Below are 22,311 nucleotides of genomic sequence, written 5' to 3' on the forward strand. Positions count from 1 at the left end.
CCATCTGCCTGTGAAGAAAAGGCTAAAACTCTTTCTTTCTCCTTCTCTGAGGATGAATTTGATCGTGAGTTAATTTTCTAGCTCTGTTGCCATGGAAGCCGGATAAAGGTTCAGTGTCGGGTGGACCTCTGATCTGGACTGGAAGGAGCCTGAATTAACTATCTGGTAGGACACCGGAGCCGAGGCTTCCCTGAGTGCGAGAACTCCTATAACCAGGCAGGTTCCTCGCGGGACCCTGGGAACTTGCTTGTCTATGGGCTGTTTTGAAGATGATGGTTCCTATGGGGCTTCTAAGCCAAAGTGGCCCCCACAACTACCAATGCGGGTGCCATCTCCTTACCCTTGAGCAATGACTTGGGGAAGAGGGTAACAGGATGGCCCCTGGACTGGTGCGAGGACTCCTCCTGTGGAAGAAGTCACTTGATGCAGCCGTGCTGGCTTTCTGAGCATCTTGTGTTGCGTCCTTCTAAATGAATCCGACGCCGGGCGTGCGTACCACAGTCTCATGTGTCTGAACGTGTAGTGGAGCCTAAGCAGACTCTGGCAGACACCGATCTTCCTCCCCGCAGCCCTCTCCCACCTACTTCCAGGCTTTCATCCCACACAGGTGGAAATGGGATACTCATCCCTCATCGGGATGAAATCCAGCCAGCCTGCCTTGCTTCCCAGGCCTCGATGCCTTCCCCTTTGCCACATCTCCTTGGCTGACAGGGCATCTAGGTATTGACTACGAGCCCCCCTTCCCACCGTCCAATAAAAGACTTGACCGAGACGTTTATGCTCATTTAATCAATGTTCCAAACACACACTTCACGGGGCTACAGGTGAATTTCATGATGACGGAAGCTGATGTACCACCCACCCAAACGACCACAATTACTAGCAGTTTCCAGAAACCCGACACCAACCAGAAAGATGCGTAGGAAACAGCATGATCACTTAGCCCAGCAGGTTCTTTGGGATTCTTACTCTCCTCTTCCTCCTCCCCTCAAGGACCTTCTCCAGGGTATGGATGCTCAGGATGAGAGAAACGGGTGGGGAGGTGTCATCACACCTGTGCAAAGAGGCGCGCTGAGAACCCCACACCTCCGATGCAGCAATAGATGACCCGAGGCACAGGCCTGCTCAATAAATAAATAATTCCCAGAAGCCACCCCTGGGAGCTAGCGGGCCCAGGGACACCAAGCCTGAGTATCCACCCTCCCGAGGCATGGCCTGACCGCTCGCTACGTGTTACACACCAGCACGTCTGCAAAGGGTCCCTGGAGGGTCTTGTTGAAGATGCAGCGGACCCACACCAGGTAGGTAGTGAAGGGCTTGATGTTCTCGGTGAAGGTGTGGTTCTGCAGGGCCAGGACGTAAGGCACGTAGGTGTTCTCCCCTTGCTCCTGGAGCCACACCTCGTACTTCACCTCCCTCACCTTCAGGTACTTGAGGTTCCACGGGATCTGCCAGGAGACGGTGAGGCGGGCCTCGGAGGCGCCCTGCACCGACGCCTGGCACCGCGCCTCCCGCACCTTGCCGGGGTACAAACTGACCGTCCACTTCTGCTTCCTCGGCCCCGGCCGGCCCTTCACCACGCGCCGTATGGTTTGGATGAGCGACGGGATGTCCACCTTGGTGTCCTGGTAGATTCGGAAGAGCCACTCAGGGTTCCGGCAACAGAGGTGCCGCGGGACCTCCCGGCTTTGCAGGATCCGGGCCTGCTCGGCCCGGTCTAGGTGGGTGATGCCCCCCTGGTCCCAGGGCCGCTCTGGGTGCGTGACCGTGTTCTCTGGCAACGTGTTCCGCCAGGCTACGTACTGGAGGTCCATGCCGGGCAGCGTGGCCAGTGTCTTATAGGGGGTGTAGTGGTCAGGGTTGACGGCGTAGGGAAAGAGCTCCACCACGGCTGCCCCGCGGGGCAGGAAGAGGGCAGTGACCAGCTGGGCCCCGTGCATGCTGACTAGCATGGAGGCGTTGCTGACCAGCCGCACCACATCTGCGAAGCTGTGGTCCTCCAGGGACACCGTCACGGTCTTCATCTGAAACTCCTGGGCCAGTGCCAGCAGCAGCTCTGCCTCATTCAGGATGAGTCTGTTGTGGGTGCGGGTGAAGACCAGGAGGTACTCCTCGCCCAGGGGGCTGCCTGCGTGGCTCACGTTCAGCTTTTCCGTCAGGAACCTGGCAAACTGCCGGATCTCGTTGCCCGAGACGAGGATGTTGGCCTTCGGGCCCTGGGGCTGGACGAAGCCGTACTGGTACCAGGTGGTGATCTTGGAGAGGCCCACGAAGGCATGGGAGAAGCAGAGCAGCCGGCCCAGGGCCTTCAGCTGCGCCCGCAGGAGGGGCTGCTTGGGGCTGAGCAGCTTGTAGAGGTCAAAGTGGGCGCCCTCGCCCCAGCCCTCCATGAAGAAGAGCCGGGCCTCGCGGGCCAGGCCGGGGAACTGCCGCAGGGTGTAGAAGAGGGGCAGCAGGTCGTCGTGGAAGACGTGCATGAGGTTGTCGGGGTTGAAGCGGTTGGCGATGAGGGCCACGTCAGGCACGAACGCCGGCTTGGGCATGAAGCGCAGGGCGGCGGCCGGCAGCTCCACGAAGTTGAAGTACTGGGTGTTGTGGTCCTCCACGGTGGACAGGTCGAGCAGGGCCGGCTGGAAGCGCCGGGAGCCCAGGCTGGGCAGCATCACGGAGGCGTTGCCGTGGAAGAAGATGAACTCCTCGGCCTCGCTGGAGTAGCAGAGCCACTTGAAGCGGCAGAGGCGGTCGGTGTGCGTGCGGCCGGTGCACACCATGTGCGTGCCACCCTCCGTCAGGATCTGCAGGGCCTTCGCGTAGTCGATCCGCATCGCGGGGGCGGGCTCCGGGGCTCGGCTGCCGAGGGCCAGCGCCTCCTCCAGGGAGGCCGTGTGCTCGCGCAGCCTCACGTGCTTCCACAACACGGCTGCCAGCACCGACACCAGGAGGGCGTTGAGCACCGCCGAGAGGTGCATCCTAGCGCCACAGCGAGGCCCTAGTGAGACGACGGCCCCTGGAAAGCACCTCGGGCCTGGCGGGCTTTACCCATCCCTGCAGGCACCCGGAGGACCAGCAGAGGCCTGCGGGAGGAGAGAAGGAAAAGGAAAAGGTGTCTGCACTGTGTGTCTGGAGTCACCCCGATCGCCCGCTCTGCGCCAGGCATTGCGCTGGGCTCTGCTACGGCACTGGATCCTTGCGTCGCTCTGCACATTTGAAGACACGGTAGGCTAGACCGTTGTTCAAAAATATTCACTCCCCTCCCTCCCCTGCTGCTTCCATGGGGGAATATACATCCCTGCACCTGGACTTTGGGCTTGGCCACATAACTTGCTTTGGCCAATGAGATGTTAGCAGACAGAACATATCAGAGGCTTGAAAAGCGCTTGTGTGACTGTCTTTGCCCTCTTTATACTTAGGATGTTGCCATGAGAAGAATGTGTTCAGCCTAACTTCCTGGTCCCAGGAGAAGAGATCTGTGTGTGGAGCACGGCTGCTCCAGCCATGCTCAGTCTGGCTCAGCTGACCCCCAGATTTGTAATTGAGTCCAGCCAAGATCATCAGAGCCACCGGTCAAACCCAGCCAAGACCAGGCAACACAGAGACACGTGAGCTGAATAAGTGCTTCTTATTGTAGGTCACTGAAATTCTGGGGCTGTTTGTTATGAAGCACTGCTGCAGCAAAAGATAACCAGCAAAGGTTACCTGTGACGAGAGGCCTCAGGGAAAATCCCCATTAAGGACCCGACATTCCTGGTACTGCAAGGTAAGGACTTCACCTTACCATGGGCACATATGGCACAGAAGGCTTGTGAGCGCAGTTCCCAGGCTGCACACCAGGACCCCGCACGCCCCTTCTCAGGACACATGGCGCACGTGCATGGGGGAGATAGGGAACATCTGCTCTTGCTTAAAGCTCCTGTTTGGAAGTCACGCCTGCTGGTTTTCAGATCTCCATGAAAAGATGGGTAGAAACTTGTCCCCTCAGTGCTCCACTAAGAGAACTGTCTCTGAATATCACGACTGACAATGGTTTTGTATATTGAGGCAAAACCTCCAAAGGGTTAAACTTCCCGTCCCACATACACACACCTACAGGGAGGCCTGGCTGAGCTGTGGGCATTTGCTCCCATTTTTTCCATACCACCACGAAGGGTATCATACCTGCTCTGAGGCCCAGGACTGTTCAAACGATCGAAGAATCTCACCCTCGGGCCTCACAGGAACAGCACGGGTAACAACTGACACCAGCCATGGGGTGAGAGAACAGGGCAGGGGCAGCTGCCTTCTTAGCTGGCTTTTCACTGCACCTTCAGTCAGCCCTGTTCATCTCTAGGGCAGGGTCTCTATAAGCCCAGAAACCCTATAGCTGAGAAATCTGTTTAAGCATCAGTCAGCGTTTCTCAGTCTTTTCAAACCCATGCACCCACTAATAATACAGAGAAACTTTCATGCCTCAAACTGACCTGTAAAGTCCAGCATCCCCTTCCCCCAAGAATCTCTCACACACAAGACGCTCTTCTGCTCCCCAAGACAACAGGACTTCATCAACTTTTACTTTCTGAAGTTCGTATTTTATATCTGTATCTGTAGTATGTAAAATAATACTGCTGCATATACTTTCCCAAATATGTGTCCCCATCTAGAAATTCTCCACCCAGCCTCACCAGCTAAGAACTACTTTGCTATAAGGTTGAACCACATTAAACTGCTGAGAGTTGACAATTTCCGACCAGTGTCCTATGGTCCTGCCACGGGAACCAACTATCCTTACCACCACCGTGGTACAGACGTGCCAAGGCGGCTCGAGAGAGAAAACCTGGTGTACCCAAATAGGGGAGAAGAGACAGGTCTCCCTTACAGAATTCCAGTTGATAAATGTAGAAGCAATGATGGAAAAAGAAAATCACCATTTGGCAAACATCACAGCAATAACTGTTTCAGGCAAGATCCACTGATGGATGCTAAAATTAGTGGGTGAAAGTATGATGAGAAGCAGGAAATCTGCATAGTCTCCGAGTATCTCCCTATGAGATACATATTAATGACAAAGGTAAAAATAGACATTTTACAGCAGAGAAGCTTGGCAGACATCCCCTGAACCAAATAATCAACATTAACATCACCAGTAATAATATACTGACATCATGTACCCCTTGATAGGATGTGCTGAGAAGGGTACCTCATTTCTGGAGCCTTCTTGCCCAAACTACATAACTGCAATCTATATTCCTAAATGGGGAAAACTTGGTTCTAGTTCCAGTTCTAGCTCTGAATATGGTCTATAGATTAGTTAATAAAGAAAACATGAAACACAAATTGAAGGATATTCTACAAAATACCTGACCGGGACTCTTCAAGAGTTAAAGTCATAAAAGACAAGGGAAAACTGAGGAGGTCCCAGATTGGACGAGAGTAAGGAGACAAGACAACTAAATGCAATGTGGACTCCTGGGCCAGAAAAAGGACATTAGTAGGACAATGGCAGAATCTGAATAAGGTTCATGGTACAGTATCAAGCCTGTGTTAATTTCCCGGTTTTGATACTTATACTGTGGTCGTGTAAGATGTTAACATTAGGGGAAGCTGAGTGAAGCGTTTTTTGTAACTCTGATGTAAGTCTCAAATTATTTCAAAATAAAAAGTTATTAAAAATTAGATAACTTAAGAAACAAGAGGACATAAGTATTTATAGGTAAAATAACATGTATGTGGTTCGTTCTAAAATACTCCAGCAAAAAAGGCACGGAGAGAGATGGAATAAGACAGCAGGATATTGGTAGTTGAAGATGATGATGGGGTCTTTTTTTGATCCCTTTTGAGTTTGTTTGACGTTTTGCATATGAAAAAGTTAAAAAGGAAACAAAGAATCAAACAGATCACTATTACAAAATGACAGAATACTGGATAGTGGATGAGTAATCAATTAATGCTCAGAAAAAATAATAAAATAAAATAAAGCTTTCCCTGGAGAGATGGGAGGCAGATGGGTGTGGCATGAGCTGATGCACGTTTTGCTCTGACCGTAGACAAGAACGGCTTCCAACAGCAGCTAAAGCTAAACACACACCCGGGGAACATCAGAAAGCAAGACCCCCAGGAAACGAGGAGAGACCCACCTCCAACCTGAGCGGGCATCTGGGCCCCCAGGTACTCACCGCCTCTCTAGTGAGCATTCTGCTACCTGCCCCTCGCCCGGGTGTCCTTGTGGTGAAAGGCAGGCTTGGCAGCAGGTGGAGAGGCAGAGCAGGGGCTACAGGCAGGCAGGAGGACCCAGGGGATGTGTGTGCAGCAGCCAATCCCACTTAAGTCACTGAGCTTGCGGGCCTTGGGGCAAAGCTTATGGGAACCAGGGAACACGGGGGTAGGGGCCTCGCGGGGCCAACAGGCAACTAGGCAGAGACCAGCCTTAGGGCCTGGGGAATGGGAAGGACGGCTTCTAATCAGATGGGAAGTCCTCCACCCACCCCAGGCCCTGCCGGAATGGTGCTGGCAGAAGGCAGGACAAATACAGACTCGCCCATGTGGACCTCTCACGGACGCTTCAGGCTTTCCAGTTACCCTTCCAAGAGGGAAAATGGGAGAAAAGGTTTGCTGGGGATGGACAGAACATCTCCCTAGAAATAAAGCATGGTGGTTAAAGCATGGGGCCCTGAGTTCAGATTGCCTGGGTTTCTAACTTCACCACTTACGGGCCAAGCGGGCTGCGCCAACATCTGATGGGAACGGTCACGTAAATCCCCCAATCCCATCCTCCCCACATGAGATGGCCCAAGGCGTGTCCTACACTGGCTCCCAGAACTCCTAACAGATTAAGTGGATTACACAGTTGCCCGCAGTGGGAACTGGCCTTCTCCCCCACCCTGTCTCATTTCCCCACTGCCCTGTTCATGTGTATTGCGATCAAGTGCAAGCAACCTACTTGCACTTGAATCCTTGTCTCAGAATCTGCTTCTGGGGGAATGTTAATTAACGCAGATATTATTGTATTTTGCCCCTGTGGAGACAGATGGAAAGCTGCCCTTGTGCTCTGCCCTGCTGTGAAATAGCCGAAGTGTGGTAGTGAGAAAGCCAACAAGAACTCAGGCAGTCCTCCCAGCCTGTTCCCCACGGTGTCCCCTCTGTGTCTGTCCAAGAAGGATCAGGCAAAATCCTCAGAAATGTTTTCAAAAGATAACAGATGGAGACAAAGAGTACATTAATCACACCCTTGGCTCTAAGGAAGCCAAGATTCTCCTAAGTCCTGTCTGCTGGCCGAGGAGATACAACTTCTCTGGACCAGGTACCAGGCTGCTGGAAGAGGAGGGCAGTGTCCCTGCTGCCTTCCCCAGTGGAGTCTCGTTACAGAGGCAGATTAAGGGCACCACTGGCCGGGGGCAAGGAGGCAAATGAAAGGGGCCAATTCAATGGCCTGGGAGACACCTTCTCCTAGTGGTGTCGAGGGCTGACTACAGAACTGTGTTCTTTGGACATAAACTTGTTACATGGAAAAGACAGTCCCTCTTGGACTTCTAAGGTACGGCATCAATAGCTTGGATGGTGTTGTCTTCAGCACACCTACTCCCTGGCCTGGGGGTCCCAGGAGGGGAGGAGCCTGTCACTTATTATGAGCAGACCACTCTTGTCTCAAGTTACCTGTCAAGCCACTCTGTCCCAAAGCCTGGTCTGGAGCAGTGGACCCTCTCCCAGGAGAGGTAAGCGGCAGGGAGACCAGGGGAGGATGGCCATGCTAAGACAGAACAAGGCCTCCAGGCTTACAAAGGGCACGTGCCCAGAGCACCTGTCTTCCAGCAAGGAGGCAAGCTCTGAACAGCTCCCCAACCCCTCCTGAGGCCTGGTTCTGTGGCACATGGTGGAAAGCTGTGCCCTTGAGTCGTCCATGACATAGGTCCTGAGATTCCCTCCTTCAGTCTCTTGGCAACAGGCTCGGTTACAGGCGGGCAGGCAGGGCACTGACCTTACGTAACTCCCACTACTATGGCACAGCCAGCAGCCAAGCAGGATGGACGCCAGCCATGGTGCTCCTCCCCCCAGGGGACAGCACTGGCAGGGTGCTGGGCAGGGCAGCCTGAACTTCCTGTTGACTCACCCAAAGGAAGATATGTCCATATCTCCATCCATTTCTGTCTATATCTATTCATGAACCTGAGTCCAAAGACTTAGGAGAACATGCAGAAAACGGGAGTGAGGCTCTGCATCAGCCCAAGTTAGAGCAGGGTATGAGCAAGAGATACAAACATAAAAAAAAAAAAAAAAAGAAAGACAACCCTGTCCTCAAGGTTCTCCCTGTGGCAGAGGAGACAAGAGGCTGCTGTGAACACCTGACGTGGCGCAGCTGTCACAGAGGCAGGGAACACGTTCTCGGGAGCGCTAATGGAGGAAGCATCTTCACTGCTGGGGGTGAGGCCGGGCCCCCCCTGCCAGACGCACTCCTCCTGCCCCACGAATGTCAGAGAGGCCCTCAGTACAGGCGACAAGCTTTCCTTGTCCAGTGAGACCAGCCCGACCCCACTTCTGATCACTTCCTGGGTCATCCTGATGAGACGCTCATTTGGCCTTTGCTTAAAAATCTGTTTCCCACTGGTCTCACCCAAAAGGCTCCCTAGAGGAAGAGCATCGTCAGGTGGATGAGAGAAGAGTCTGCTTAGGAAGCTGGGAACCCTGGCAGCGTTCCCACACCACGGAAGTGCATTCAGTCTGGGCGAGTGCAGGTGTCAGGACACACACAAGACAGCAGAGGAGATTTCAAGCCTCCTTCCTAATGGTGGTGGTCAAGAATTCTTCCCAGGCTCTTGGTCATGCTCACCTTCCTTCAGACCACATGTGAGCTGGCTTTATGATCTTGGCACGTCCGTCCCTCCACCACCTTAAGTCTCAATGGCCTCATCTGTACAATGGGCAGAATAACCTCCTCGGGGTGTTGTAAGAATAAGCGAGCTAAAGCATGTAGAGTATCTAAACAGGTCTCAAAGCACATCAGCTGTCATAATTCTATTTCCATTAGGGCTCCTAAAATTAACAGTGAACGAAAACAGGTACCAAACTGTATAGCCTCAGACCAATTCCCAAAAGGGCTGAACCCCCGACTGCTCTGGGGAGCGCCCTCACAATCTCCCAGCTTTGCTCCATCTTCCTAATGACTTGTTTCCTTTCTCTGTGAAGATGGCCCCATAAATTTAGAAGACGCTTCTGCCTGGTCTGAGCAGCCAGTTTTCAGTACAAAATTAACATGCAGAACCTCTGCCACCCTCAACATTTTATGCTGGCAGGGTACTTAAAAACTATTTATGCATTTCCTCATTTAATCGGAAAACCAACATCTAAGCAGCGAGCAAAGCACCAGTAACATTTTCCCCATCGCACCGATCAGGACACAGAGGTGAGAAGCTGAGTAATGTGTCCCAAGGCCCTCGGCTTGCATGGAACGGCGTCAGGATTTGAACACAGAGCACATAAGCACTGTCTACGCTAACAGCCCAGGCACCCCTGGGACCTCATCTTCTCTGCATTCAGGGCAAAGAGGTCCCGGGGACTCAAATGCCACCACGTTTGTCATTGTCTGCTTCCTCTACCTCGGGCTCCACCTTTAGGACCCAATGGATATGGGGCACAAAGAGCTTACTGGCTTAGCCAGGGCAAAGAATGATAGAGCAAGAATGTTTTTCAATGGTATATTTTTAGTGTTAAAATATTTTCATCAGAAAGGTACTCTACTTAAGTTTGGTAGATATAAGATGTTTATTTAGCTATTGTTTCTTTAATTTTGCTGACAAGTCAATAAATAGAAGAATGGGTTCAAGCTAAAAAAAACAAAAACAAAAAAACAAGAATATTTTTCAAAAGAAAGGGGAAAAAGAAATAAGGGATTAAAAACATGCTTAAAACAGCCCTCTAGAAACTGAGGCAGATAGAGGATACTGCCAATTCACCCCCCAAAACCTGCTTTACTCAGCTCCTAGACCAGATACCTACTATCAGATCCCCACAGACGGGAAATCCTCCTTTCCAGGATCCCATGTATTCCAGGAAGCACCAGAGGAAGGTGCTGATGATGTTGCCACACCTGCAGACACAGTAAGAGCCGGGCAGCAGGAGGAGCCACCACTGTGGAGGCTCCCATCCGAGGCTGCTCATCCAGCACTGGGTGCAGGCTCCCCTCCTGGGGCGCCCTGCCCGGCTCCAGACACAGGCACAGAAAAGCCATTCACAAGGGCCCTGGCATCTGATAAGGAGTAAAAGCCCCAGGAATTCTAGGCCTAGAGCGGGGGGTACAGACTCACATGCTTACTAAGGCCAAGAGCCAATGGGGAAAGTGAAGCCAGGAGCAAGCAGTGTGACCCGGAGACCAAACGCCAAGGTTAAAGTTCAAGCTGATGAGGGCCTGGCAGGAAAGTGGCCCGGTGGTACCTACTAGTATTAGTCTGCTCCAGCTGCCATAACCAAGTACTACAGACTGGGTGACTTAAGCAAGAGAAATTTATTTTCTCACAGTAGTGGAGGCTAGAAGTCCCAGATCAAGGTGCCGACAGGTTTGGTTTCTCCTGAGGCCTCTCTCCATGGCTTGCAGACGGCCACCTTCTCACTGTGTGCTCACATGGCCTCTTTGCGTGTGCTGGAGGGAAAGAGATCTCTAGTCTCTCCGCTTCTTGTTATTAGGACACCAGTCCTATTGGATTAGGGCCCCACCCTTATGACCTCACTTAACTTTAATTACCTCCTTAAAGGTCCTCTCTCTAAATATAGTCACATTGGGGTTTAGGACTTCCACCATGAATTCGCAAGGACACAGTTCAGTCTGTAACACTACCCTTCTGGTTTTTCCAGAGAAGCCAGAAATCCATTTAAAATGTGAAATGTCCTAACTTGTAATTTCTGGCAACAATTCAACTTGAGTGAAGATGACAGGCAGGCCCAAGGGCTGGGGCTGCTGGCCTTATTGTTGCTGGTATAATGGGACCAAGGATGTAAGCTCTGGTCTAAAGTGAAGCCCTCTCCTGCCGGCCTCGCCAGCTGCACTGGGTTCCCAACTACCAGGACCAGCCGCTGTTCACCGGCCACTCCCCCAGGAGCAGGGCTGTGGGGATGGGGGGAGCTGGGACTGCCAGCACCTGCCAGGCCCAGGCTCAGAAGACCAGCAGTGCCCACAGCAAGATGTGGGGTGGCAACAGCGCCTGCAGAAGGTTTTATATTAATAGTATAACAATCTTACTTTTAAGGGTTGTTCATACTCCCGACTGAAAATCATAGAATTCTTATTTTGTCATTTATTGAAAAAAAATGCTTTTATCCCAAATGCAGCCTGAATTACTAGTGCTGAATTATGGAAGCTTTCTGTCCTGCACTGATGTGTCTCACACATTGTGAGTTAGGAAAAGCAAACAAGTTCTAATAACTCAAACACCCTCATAATGATCTCTCCCCCTGCGCCCTCCCCTTCCTATTTATTGTTACCAGAAGCCGTGTGTAGAACTGGTACTCCTAACATCATGCTTCTATGGGCTCCAAAGTTAGATCTCCTTCCAACGCTATCGACAAACCTGAAGAAACACTGACAAGACATCAGGTTTTCTGCCAAAAGCATTTACCCTCTGGCAAAATGATGGCAGCCTCTGAGTACTCCTTGTCAAACCTAACATTTAATTGACCGGGCATATTTAACATTCAGTTAAGAGTTCCCAGGCTTAGACTAAAAAGTTAATTTAACATGGATAATAACTCCTTGCTTTAGTACAACAGGCGAACCAAGGCAAAGCTGCGGACGTTAATCCTGGGTCAAGCTAAAGATAGTGACTCTACTTCCTTATCAATTAAAGGGGATGGAACTCCTTGGGGTGGGGGCGGGCAGAGGAACAAGAGAGTTCCAGTCTGTGTGACTCTGGTATGATACGCGGCGGCAGGCTTTGCTGAGGACAGCCAGGGCTCCACGGCGCTCAGCACAGGCGGGACACATGAAGAGACGGAAGTGAGCCCAGCCTACCACCGACGCGGAAACCCTCGCTCGCACAGCCTGCTGGGTCACCACCTGGCTTTTGCTTGGCACCCATGGGTCACTTGCAAGTTAGAGCTGTCCGTGTTGGCCCTTTCTGGCAAAACAGGTAAGCACTACTACACACCAACGTGGTCACAAACAGGGACGCAACAGAGAACAGAATGGTGTGAGTCTCTCCTGTGATGCTCACCCAGGTGACACAGAACACGCCTGCATCAGGTTTTCTACTGAAACTGCAAATTCAAATAAAAACAATTCTTACAGGAAACGCACAGTCCCCAGTGTGTACACAGATCCATTTGGGCCCTCGGGTCCAATGTAAGAAGACTGAATCCATCAAGAGGGTCAGAAGGCCACTCACTACAAGAGGCACAAAACATTCACCAAGAAGAACGAAGAAGTGTGCCTGACAGGAAATGGTGCTGGTGGGGCCTGAGGCCACCCACGGAAGCTGCCTGAAGGGTGAGGGAGTTCTGAGCAAGGTGTTGGAGGTGTTTTGGTGGTCTGGGGGCTAAGATGAGTATCCCTGTTAGGTGTCCACACATCCCTGCTGACACTGACTGCTACAAACCTCCAGCCACAGCAGACATCACTGTGCCCAGTTCTCACATCTGCCCACCAAGAAAGTCATGAGGCCACCAAGGCAGAGACTCCTCTCCCAACCCAGGGCAGTGACGGCCAGGCCCGAAGTCATGCACAGCTGAAAGGGCACTGTCTTTATAAGACAGCGGGGCGCTCAGGCTGCGGGGCAACTGTGGCCAGTGCCAGGAGAAGGCAGGGCGTGAAGCTGCCAGGAGACCTGTGTTTCACCCAGTGGAGCCCCCTGGGCTCAGGTGACCACTGGCGAAGCCCTCTGCAGGGGGAAGCCGTGCAGTGTCCAGGTCCCAGCAGTCCCTGCCAAAAACCCAGGGAGCCTGGAGCCCAGCATTAGTGTGTGGAGAGAGGTGACAGGCCTCGGCTTGGGTATTCCTTTGGCCTCATCACCAAGGTGTCACCCTCAACTCCTCCCTTTCATCACCAGCATCACCACCACCACCTCCACCACCTCCTTCATCATCATATCAGAGCCAACATCCACTGACCAGTCACTAGGTGCCAGGTTCTCCAATCTACATGATGGTCATGTTATAGATGGTAGAACCAAAGGGCAAAGAGGTTAGAAACCTGCCCAAGGTCACCCAGGAAGCAGCACTGAGACTCCAACGCAGTCAGGGTGGCTACAGGGTCTGTCGTCTCTGTTATCTGTTTTCCTTTTATCTGGAAATAATCCCAGACTTACAAAAAGTTGTAGGTATAATACAAAGAGCTCTCCTACATCCTTACCCAGATCCAACAACTGCTAATTTGACACATTCGTTTTACCATTCTCTCTTTCTCTTTCTCTGAACTGTTTAATAATAAGCCGGAGGGACTTCCCTGGTGGCGCAGTGGTTGAGAATCCGCCTGCCAATGCAGGGGACACAGGTTCGAGCCCTGGTCCGAGAAGATCCCACATGCCGCGGAGCAACTAAGCCCGTCCGTCACAACTACTGAGCCTGTGCTCTAGAGCCCATGAGCCACAACTACTGAAGCCCGCGCGCCTAGAGCCCGTGCTCCCAGCAAGAGGAGCCACCGCAATGAGAAGCCCGCACACCGCAACGAAGAGTAGCCCCCGCCCGCCACAGCTAGAGAAAAACCCGTGCGCAACAACAAAGACCCAACGCAGCCAAAAAATTTTTAAAATGAGCTGAAGATGTCTTGCCCCTTTAACCCCTAACACTTCAGCATCTATTTCCTAAGAATGAGAACATTCTCTCATATCACGCAAAATCGGGAAATTAATATTGATATGATACTGTTATGAATCCGTGGTCTCTATTCTGTAGTACAGAATCCAAACCAGGGTGAAGCCCGGCGGCCAGGTGGCATCTCTCTCTAGTCGCCCCTATTTTGGGCAGCTTCTGAGTCTTTCCTTCCCTTTTACGACCTTGACAATTTTGAATAGAGTCAGATATTTTCTAGTATGTCCCTCAGTTTGGGCTTGTCTGGTGTTTCCTCATGAGTAGACTGAGGATACAACCTCTGTCAGGAATCATAGTCTACATGCTTAATTGTTAATATGAGACTATTCCATGTGAGTCCTTCTGGGAAACGTCCAGTGGGGCAGCCAGGATCAGGAAGGATCCAGAAACCCCATCCTGTGTAGGATGCTCAAAGGAGTAGGGCCCCTTCCTTGCGGAAGAGAAGCCCCTGGACCCTGGGCATTCTTCAAACACCTGAGGGGCTGTGCAGCAAGGGTGAGGCTGCTCCAGAGCGGGGGCTGCACCCCTCTCTAACAGAGTGGACACATGTGCATGACGGTGACATGTGCAACCCAGGCCCCAGGCTGAAGGGCGGACTTCAGGAACCTGCAATTCCCAGCAGCTGGCTGCCACTCTGCACCTAGCACGTTGGTGTGGGCCGCTCCAGGGCACTAAAGTAAGGCCTGCAGGGGCAGTCACAGGGAGGGGATTCCAGCGTGGGAGGCAGGAAGAGGCTTCTCTAAGCGTTAGAGCTGTTCTAACATTGAGGGATCGGCTACTTTGTACTCTCCCCTGCTGGGCAGTGGTCCAGTAAACCGAGGTCAACCTGTGAGGCTGGCGGGAGCTGGACATGGGGTCCCCCAAAGCAGTATCAGCATCACCTGGGATATGAGAAATGCAGAATCTGGGGCCCCCTCCAGACCTGCGGAACCAGAATCTCTGAAGGGTGATTCAGGAACCTGTGTTTTTAAAAAAAAAAGCTTCCAGGTGATTTTAGTCTGCACTCAATTTTAAGAAGAACTCCTCTGAGGTTTTTCTAACACTCCACAATTCTGCAATTCCCTGCTTCTAAATACCCAGCAGGGCATTTCTGTCCAACCCAGGGTAAACAACCAAAGACAACCCTCCCCTTCAATAAAGGCTAGTAAATCCTGTTCCCAGCCTCTGCTAAGACAATGCATAAGCCTATGTTCTGGGGCACCCTAAGAAGGCTGCCATACTCTAAGCCCCTTTTGAGAAAAGGTTCCCCAACCGACACCTTCCCACACAAGCTGCATCACTTATAATGCTGAAGTGGCAAAAAACCAGCCCAGGTCTCTAGGCCACAGCTAAAAGGATGCGAGTGGAGCCTCGGTCTAAAGCAGCCACTGGTGGGAGACCCTGAAGAGGTCAGATCCAGTGGTGGCGCTTGTATCAGATGTGCACACCCGCAGGCCCGCAGACAGAAGGTAGGTCTCCTGAGAAATGAACTCCTGAGCAGAGAAAGGATGGACTGCTTCTCTGGCTCCTCACAGTGGCCACTGTACATCCCTCTTGGAAGCTCTGGGACCCAGCATAATGGTGGTAATCCCTGAAGCCCCCCCCCAGGATGTGCCATGATTCCTGTCACAAACCCCCCACTACTGAAGGACCCTGTGATGTGTCTCGTCACTGGGTGTGTCTAAAACAACCGGACCCAAGGGTCTGTACTGGGGACAACAGTAATAGTGACAGTACAGGAGACCAGGTCCCCAACGGCTCCCTGAAGCCTGGCCCAGGGCTGAGTACCCACTGCCCAGCCAGGAAGGGGCCCTCTGTTAAGCTTTTAAAGGTGGAGAAAGGAGGGCTTCCCTGGTGGCGCAGCGGTTGGGAGTCCGCCTGCCGATGCAGGGGACACGGGTTCGTGCCCTGGTCTGGGAAGATCCCACATGCCGCGGAGCGGCTGGGCCCGTGAGCCATGGCCACTGAGCCTGTGCGTCCGGAGCCTGTGCTCCGCGACGGGAGAGGCCACAACAGTGAGAGGCCCGCGTCCTGCAAAAAAAAAAAAAAAAAAAAAAAAAATTAGAAGTGGAGAAAGGAGACAACTCTTAGCATTAAGACCATACCGATGGTCATCACCACTGGCAGAGTGAAAGGTGTGATTCCCTGATAGAGCCTGGGCCCTGAGTATGTACCCAGGGTAGCCAGACAACATGGAATGATCGATAGCTCTTCTGAACACGTCAGGAAAAGAGGATGCTGGCCTCTGGGCAGGGGGTGGACGTTAATGCTACCACCATCTTACTTTACCGAGCACCTACTATGTGCCACGCACTGTTCTAAGCCCTTTCTCTGACCCTTTTCACTTAAGCCTCACAAAAGCCGTGTATCAGATGAGCCAGACAAGCAGTCCAGCCTTTCTCTGCTCAGGAGTTCATTTCTCAGGAGACCTACCTTCTGTCTGCGGGCCTGCAGGTGTGCACATCTGATACAAAATGCAGGTACTCGTATTATCTCCATTTTCTTTTAATATGAAAAACTAAAGCTTCGTGGGGTTAAGTACTTTCCTCTAGGTCCTGCAGCTCAAGCAGGAGCACCAGAATTCAACGCTGTGTCTGACCCCAGGGTCCACAGTACTTCAGACTCAGAGGTACAATTGGTGATGGAGAAGCAGGGTAGGCCTCAGAGCAACAAGCTTTTATCACTCAATGGCAGAGCAGGTGTGGATGCAGACCCACAGGCCTCAACTGTAACTTAGCAACCAAGGCTTCTCTTGTGTAACTACTCCCCACCCGGCCAGGCAGAGAGATTCCCGGCGATGGCAGGTGGCTCAGGGAGCTGTGGCCGTTCTCTCACCCCAAGGAAGGTCTGGAGAGCACAGTGGGGTGACAATTATCCCACCTGCCCCGGTGCTGTGCTGACAGGGTTAATCCACCTATATAGAATTACCACCACCACTTTTTATAGCTAAAAGAGCCCTTAGAAATTATTTGCTCCAACTCTTTATTTTCTAAAAGGTCTTGAGAGGCAGTGGGAACTCTCACAGCAGCCGAAAAGAAAAGAGGAGGGTGCTGGCTCTCCTCACACCCACAGCTCGCAGGCGAACCCCTCCCCAAAGCAGACATCAGGCCCAGAAGCAGTACGTGAGTCCAGGACTCTTCCCAGCCCCCAGACAAGATCACTTCTTCTCAAAACCAGGTTTCTGGGTCTCACCCAGATTACACCCTTCCCCAGCCCTGTGGTCCAGTGATGAGAGCCTCTGGGGGCCACAGGGCTCGTTTTGCCTGCCTCTTCCTAAGGCTCCACCCTCCAGCCTCGGCTAACCTTAGACCTGGAGAGGAGGCACACTCAGCCAGGCTGCAGGATCCTGCCTCTTCTCCAGGCGGTCCAAGACCCCCTGCTGTAACACTGGAGGCTGCCCCCGGTCACAGGTGGACTTTGAGAACTGTGAAGACCCCGGGCAGCAGAGGAAGGGAATTAAATGGCACCAGTTCTGCAGCTGAGACTCCAGGATATGCGCTCTGGTCCTGACACTTAGTAGCCGCGTAACTGTAGACCAATTCTTCTTTTTATTTTTTTGACACATAAAAAGGTGTACATGATTAATGTACACGACATGATAAGTGTGGAGATAAGTATATACCCATGAAACCACCACCATAACTTAAGCCATCACCTATCCATCACCTCAGAAAGTTTCCTCTGCCCTCTTATTTATTATTTTTTTGTGATAAGAACACTTAACATAAGCTCTAGCCTCACAGCAAAATTTGAAGTATATAATACAGTATTGTTAACATAGGCTCTATGCTGTACAGTAGATCTCTAGGGCTTGGTCACCTTGCCTATCTGAAACTTTACACCCTTTGACTAATACCTTCCCATTCCCCCCTCCCCACCGCCCCCAATCTGTGGCAACCACCATTCCACACTCTGCTTCCATGAGTCTGACTATTTTAAATTCATCCTTTAAGTGATATCATGTAGTATTTGTCCTGTGTCTGCCTGGGCCAATTCTTAACCCCTGCAAGCCTCCATTTCCTGGTCTGAAAAAAGACACAATTATACCTACTTCAGGGGGTGGTTTTGTGAATTCAAACAGACAACTCAGGCAAAGCACAGTGCCTGACAATTATTTTATAGAATTATTGTTAATCTTAATAATGCTGTAACTCCCATTCGCTGGCCCTTACTCTAGGCCAGGAACAATGCTAAGTACTTGACATGAATTATCTCATTTGTTCCCTTGTTAAAACAGGTGTTACCAATTTCGTTCCACGTTTGAGGAAGTTCGCTCAGAATCGTTAAGTGAATTATCCAATGATGCACAGCTATTAAGTGGTGAGGCTGGGATTCCAACCCAAGTATGACTTCAAAGCCTGCGATGACATTTGTGGCCTCTGCCTCTGGTGTTCATGATCTTACCCAATGAAAAAACCTATCAGGTGATAAGCAGGTCCTGGGGGAGAGTATCCGCTGACAACCAACTGAGAGTAACGAGGACCCTCGGGGATTGGAGCATTTGGTAATTTAATTTTCTGGTTAGCTCAATATTCACTAGAAGCCTGTGTTTATTGCTAAATATTTTCTAAAGCAAGGCTCAGAGGCAAGAACTTGCCAACCAGAAGGTCAGTCTGAAAGACACTCTGACACCTGCCACTTCAAGGCCACCAGAATGCTCACATGCCACAGTGTGGGGGGCCACACTCACCGTCACCAGCACCCCATCCTCCCCTTTGCTGAGGATCTCCACTCTGCTGCTCGCCACCAACCCCACCCTGCCCAGGGGCCCAAGACTCAGGGTCTGATGTGCTGTCCGTCCCCAGGGAAGAGGGGACCTGTGCTTTTTCCTGGCTCTGCCACCCAGTGGGACTCAGATTTCTCATTTGTAATGTGAAAGGATGAGCTGAAGATCTCCAAGATCCATGAGCGTCAGAGGGAGCAGCTAGTTCCAGTGAGACGGACCTGGGTTCCAATCTCACCTCTAACATCTTCTGTTGTTAGCAACCATAAGTGCTAACATTTGCTGCACGTTCACTGCACACCAGACACTGGGCTCCGGATTTGTGCAGCATGATTTCATTTAATCCTCACAGCAACCCTGTGATGAAGGTACTTTTATCTCCATAAAAGAAACAGAGGCTCAGAGAGAATAAGTGACTTGCTCAGGGGCACACAGTTAGTAAATGAGGGCCAGGATTTGAATGCCCAGCACACGTAACAGTAAACACTTGGTGAATGAACCCTGTTCTGTCTGTGCTCTTAGCCACCAAGTCCTATCAAGTTCACCCCATAACCAATTCCATTCCCTTCTCCCTTCCCCCAAAAGTATGTTCTGAGGTTTGGTTGGCATAAAGTAAGCCAACCCTAGTCGCCCACCACCAGGTGCAGGACTCTGACCTGAGGACCCTAGACCTTAGCAGAGGATTCCCCTCAGTGACCGGGAGACGGGTTCCTACACACATGATAGGGCCGGGAGTCCATCGGGTCCCTCCTTCAGACGCTACCCCAGCACTGTCAAGCAGGCTCTCACCACTAGACACACAGTAGGCACCCTATGGAGCCCCAAGGAGCCCAGGGATCAGTTGTGGTTTGCCCAAGTACTGCCTTCAAAGGGAGCTCAGGAGGCCCCGGCCCCCTCCGTGCACCTTGCCTGGCTCCCCGCCACCCGCGCCTCACGCGCACCATCTCCCCAGCAAAAGGGCATGGGCACCCGCTGCCAGTGCCAGTCCCGAGCTAAGGGCTTCAGCTGACACGCCAGGGCCCGCGGCACCTGCACCCCGAGGGTCCACCTCCCCTCACCCTCGCCTACCTCCCGCACCTCCTTCAGCCCCATCACACGTCACTCCTCCAACCTGCAAATTCCCCTGGGCTCCTCTCCATCCCAGCGCTCCTGTCGTTCCCACCCGAGGAAGGTCAGGGGGCCGCTCCCTCAATTCCAAACCCAGACGGGTGGCGGAACCCTCGCCCGCCGCGAGGGCGCGCATCTCACCTGCACCCCGCAGCCGGGCTCCGCGAGGCTGAAGCTTCCAGGCCGGCCCTCCGAGGAGCTGGCTTTGGCCGAACCCGCCCCCGCCGCCCGCTCTGAGCCGTGGAGGTCCAGACAGGGAGTGCAGGCTCCGCCGCGCCGTCTGGTCAGCCGCCGCGGGGCTCGCAGGTGGCCTCCGTGCGCCTGCCCAGCTGGCAAGTCCGCGCGTCACCTGTGCACGTGCGCAGGCTCTCTAGTTCAGCTTCCTGAGCCCGAGGCCAGACCCACCTCCTTGGCTCGCGGAATTCTGGGAATTGCAGTTTGCGTCCGGTGACAGCACGCTCCTTCAACCCGCGGAATCCTGGGAGTTGTAGTTTGCCCGACGAGAGGCGGTTTTGCTTGGTGTAAAGTTTATACAATTATGGGAGGCCTGATAATAAACTTAAATGCAAGTTAAACCAACAAGAAGATGTCATTTATCAAATCAAAGTAATTAATATTTTCACATGCTTTTAAAAAACATATAATACTACGGGGGACTTATGTACAAAAGTACCATTCCTCTGCTCCAATCCCTCAGCCCCACTCTATCCCACCAGGATCGACCTGCTCCTTAAGGGCAATATTCCCAAGTCTTATGGCTGCTGCATTTGGCATTTACTGCCGACTGTCGATATATATATATATATATATATATATAGACATATATATCAATATATATATCTCCCTACTTCTTCATTCATGAATTTTAGACCTCGACTTTTTTGCTAGTATAGATGAAAATTTTATTCATTTAGATGTGTACCAACTATGACTACCTGCACCTCCACTGATCTATGAGATAACACTTCTGTCTCTCGAATTGGGAAAACCCTGTATTTCATTTATAATTATTTTAAATGATAATGCCCAAGCAGTAAAAGTTTGTAAATTTATGCAGGGCAATTTGACAATACAGTCAAAAGCCTTTAAAAACATACAGACCTCTAACCAAGAAATTCTAATAAATGTGGATGAGTGCAAAGGCTGAACAGTGTTATTTATAATGATAATAAGTTATAAGGCTGGAGTGGCTATATTAATTTCAAAGTAGAATCAAGAGCAAGGAAAATCATCAGGGATAAGAAGGAATATTATGTAATGGCAAAAGGGTCAATTCACCAATGAGACATAATAATCCTAAATGTGAATGTACCTGACAATAGAGCCTCAAAATAAATGAATCAAATACTGATGGAACTAAAAGTAGAAATAGACAAACCTGTAATTACAGTTGGAGATTTCAACATCCTTCTCTCAACAACTGATAGAACAACTAAGCAAGGATACAGAAAAGCTCAACAACACCAAAACTCAACAGGATCTAATTGATATAACATAACACTCCATGAAACAACAAAAGAATACACATTTTTTCAAACACCCACAGTATATATATATATATTAAAATAAACTCTATCCTGGACCATAAATATAAAAATTAGCAAAAGACATTAATAGACATTTTACTGAATATATATATATGGCAAATAAATATATAAAAAATGAAAAGATGCTCAACATCACTAGCCCTTAGGGAAATGCAAATTAATACCATGATGAGAACAGCTAAATTAAAAAAATAATGTCAATATCAAATGCTGGTGAATATGCAGAGAACTCTATCTCTCATACATGGCTGGTGGAAATAGTTTGGTAGTTTCTTTAAAAAAATAAACATGCACTTACCATATGACTCATCAATCACACTCCTGGGCATTTATCCCAGAGAAATGAAAACTCACACAAAAACTTGTACCAGTTGTTCACAGCTGCTTTATTTGTAATACCCCAAAACTGGAAACAAACAAAATGTCCCTCAACAGATGAATGGTGAAACAAACCGTAGTGGATCCATACCATAGAATACTATTCAGTACTACAAAGGAATGGACAATTGATACAGGCAACAACTTGGATGGATATCAAAGGCATTATGTTGAGTGAAAAGATGTCAATCACAAAAGGTTACATATATATGATTCCATTTATATGACATTCTTGAAATGATAAAACTGTAGAGATGGAGAACAGATTAGTGGCCGTCAGGAGTTAGGGATGGGGTAGAGGAGGAAGTGGTGAGTGTGACTATATAAGGGTAGCAGGAGGGAGATGTTTCAGGTACTTGATTGTGGTGGTGGTTACACAAATCTACACATGTGATAAAATGACACAGAACCATACACAACTTTATACCAATGTCAAACACCTGGTTTGGATACTGTACTATAATTATGTAAAATGTAACCATTGGGGGAAACTGGATGAAAGGTTCCAGGGAACCTCTCTCTACTATCTTTGCAACTTCTTACGAATCTATAATTATTTCAAAATTAAAAGTTTTTAAAAAGAAACAAATAAAAAAACAAACCATGGACGTTACTTAGGTCCTTAGCCATACAGAATTGATTAAATAACATCATGGACCATCTGAGAAATTATTAAAAGAATGTTGTAAAATAATATTCACTTAACACTTGGAAGTTATTTCATATTGTATCATATTTAATTTTTTAAAAGCACCAAAACATTCAAAGTGACCCCTTTTTAAAAAGAGTATATTTGTGCAAAAGAGTCCAGAAGGA

At 50.5% G+C, this 22,311-nt stretch overlaps 1 protein-coding gene across 1 annotated transcript; it reads right to left on the minus strand.

The window, feature by feature from the left end:
- Positions 1-770: 770 nt before the first annotated feature.
- POMGNT2 (protein O-linked mannose N-acetylglucosaminyltransferase 2 (beta 1,4-)) lies at positions 771-19,881 on the minus strand. Its single transcript, XM_024755970.1, has 2 exons — positions 19,712-19,881; positions 771-3,074 (listed from the first exon to the last, which is right to left on the minus strand). Exon 2 carries the CDS (start codon positions 2,967-2,969, stop codon positions 1,227-1,229), a length of 1,743 nt encoding a protein of 580 aa, XP_024611738.1. The 5' UTR covers positions 2,970-3,074; positions 19,712-19,881; the 3' UTR covers positions 771-1,226.
- Between the last annotated feature and the right edge of the window lie 2,430 nt (positions 19,882-22,311).

Source organism: Neophocaena asiaeorientalis, unplaced genomic scaffold (assembly GCF_003031525.2).
Source record: "Neophocaena asiaeorientalis asiaeorientalis breed wild unplaced genomic scaffold, Neophocaena_asiaeorientalis_V1.1 scaffold265, whole genome shotgun sequence".
In the NCBI taxonomy this organism is placed as follows: domain Eukaryota; kingdom Metazoa; phylum Chordata; class Mammalia; order Artiodactyla; family Phocoenidae; genus Neophocaena; species Neophocaena asiaeorientalis.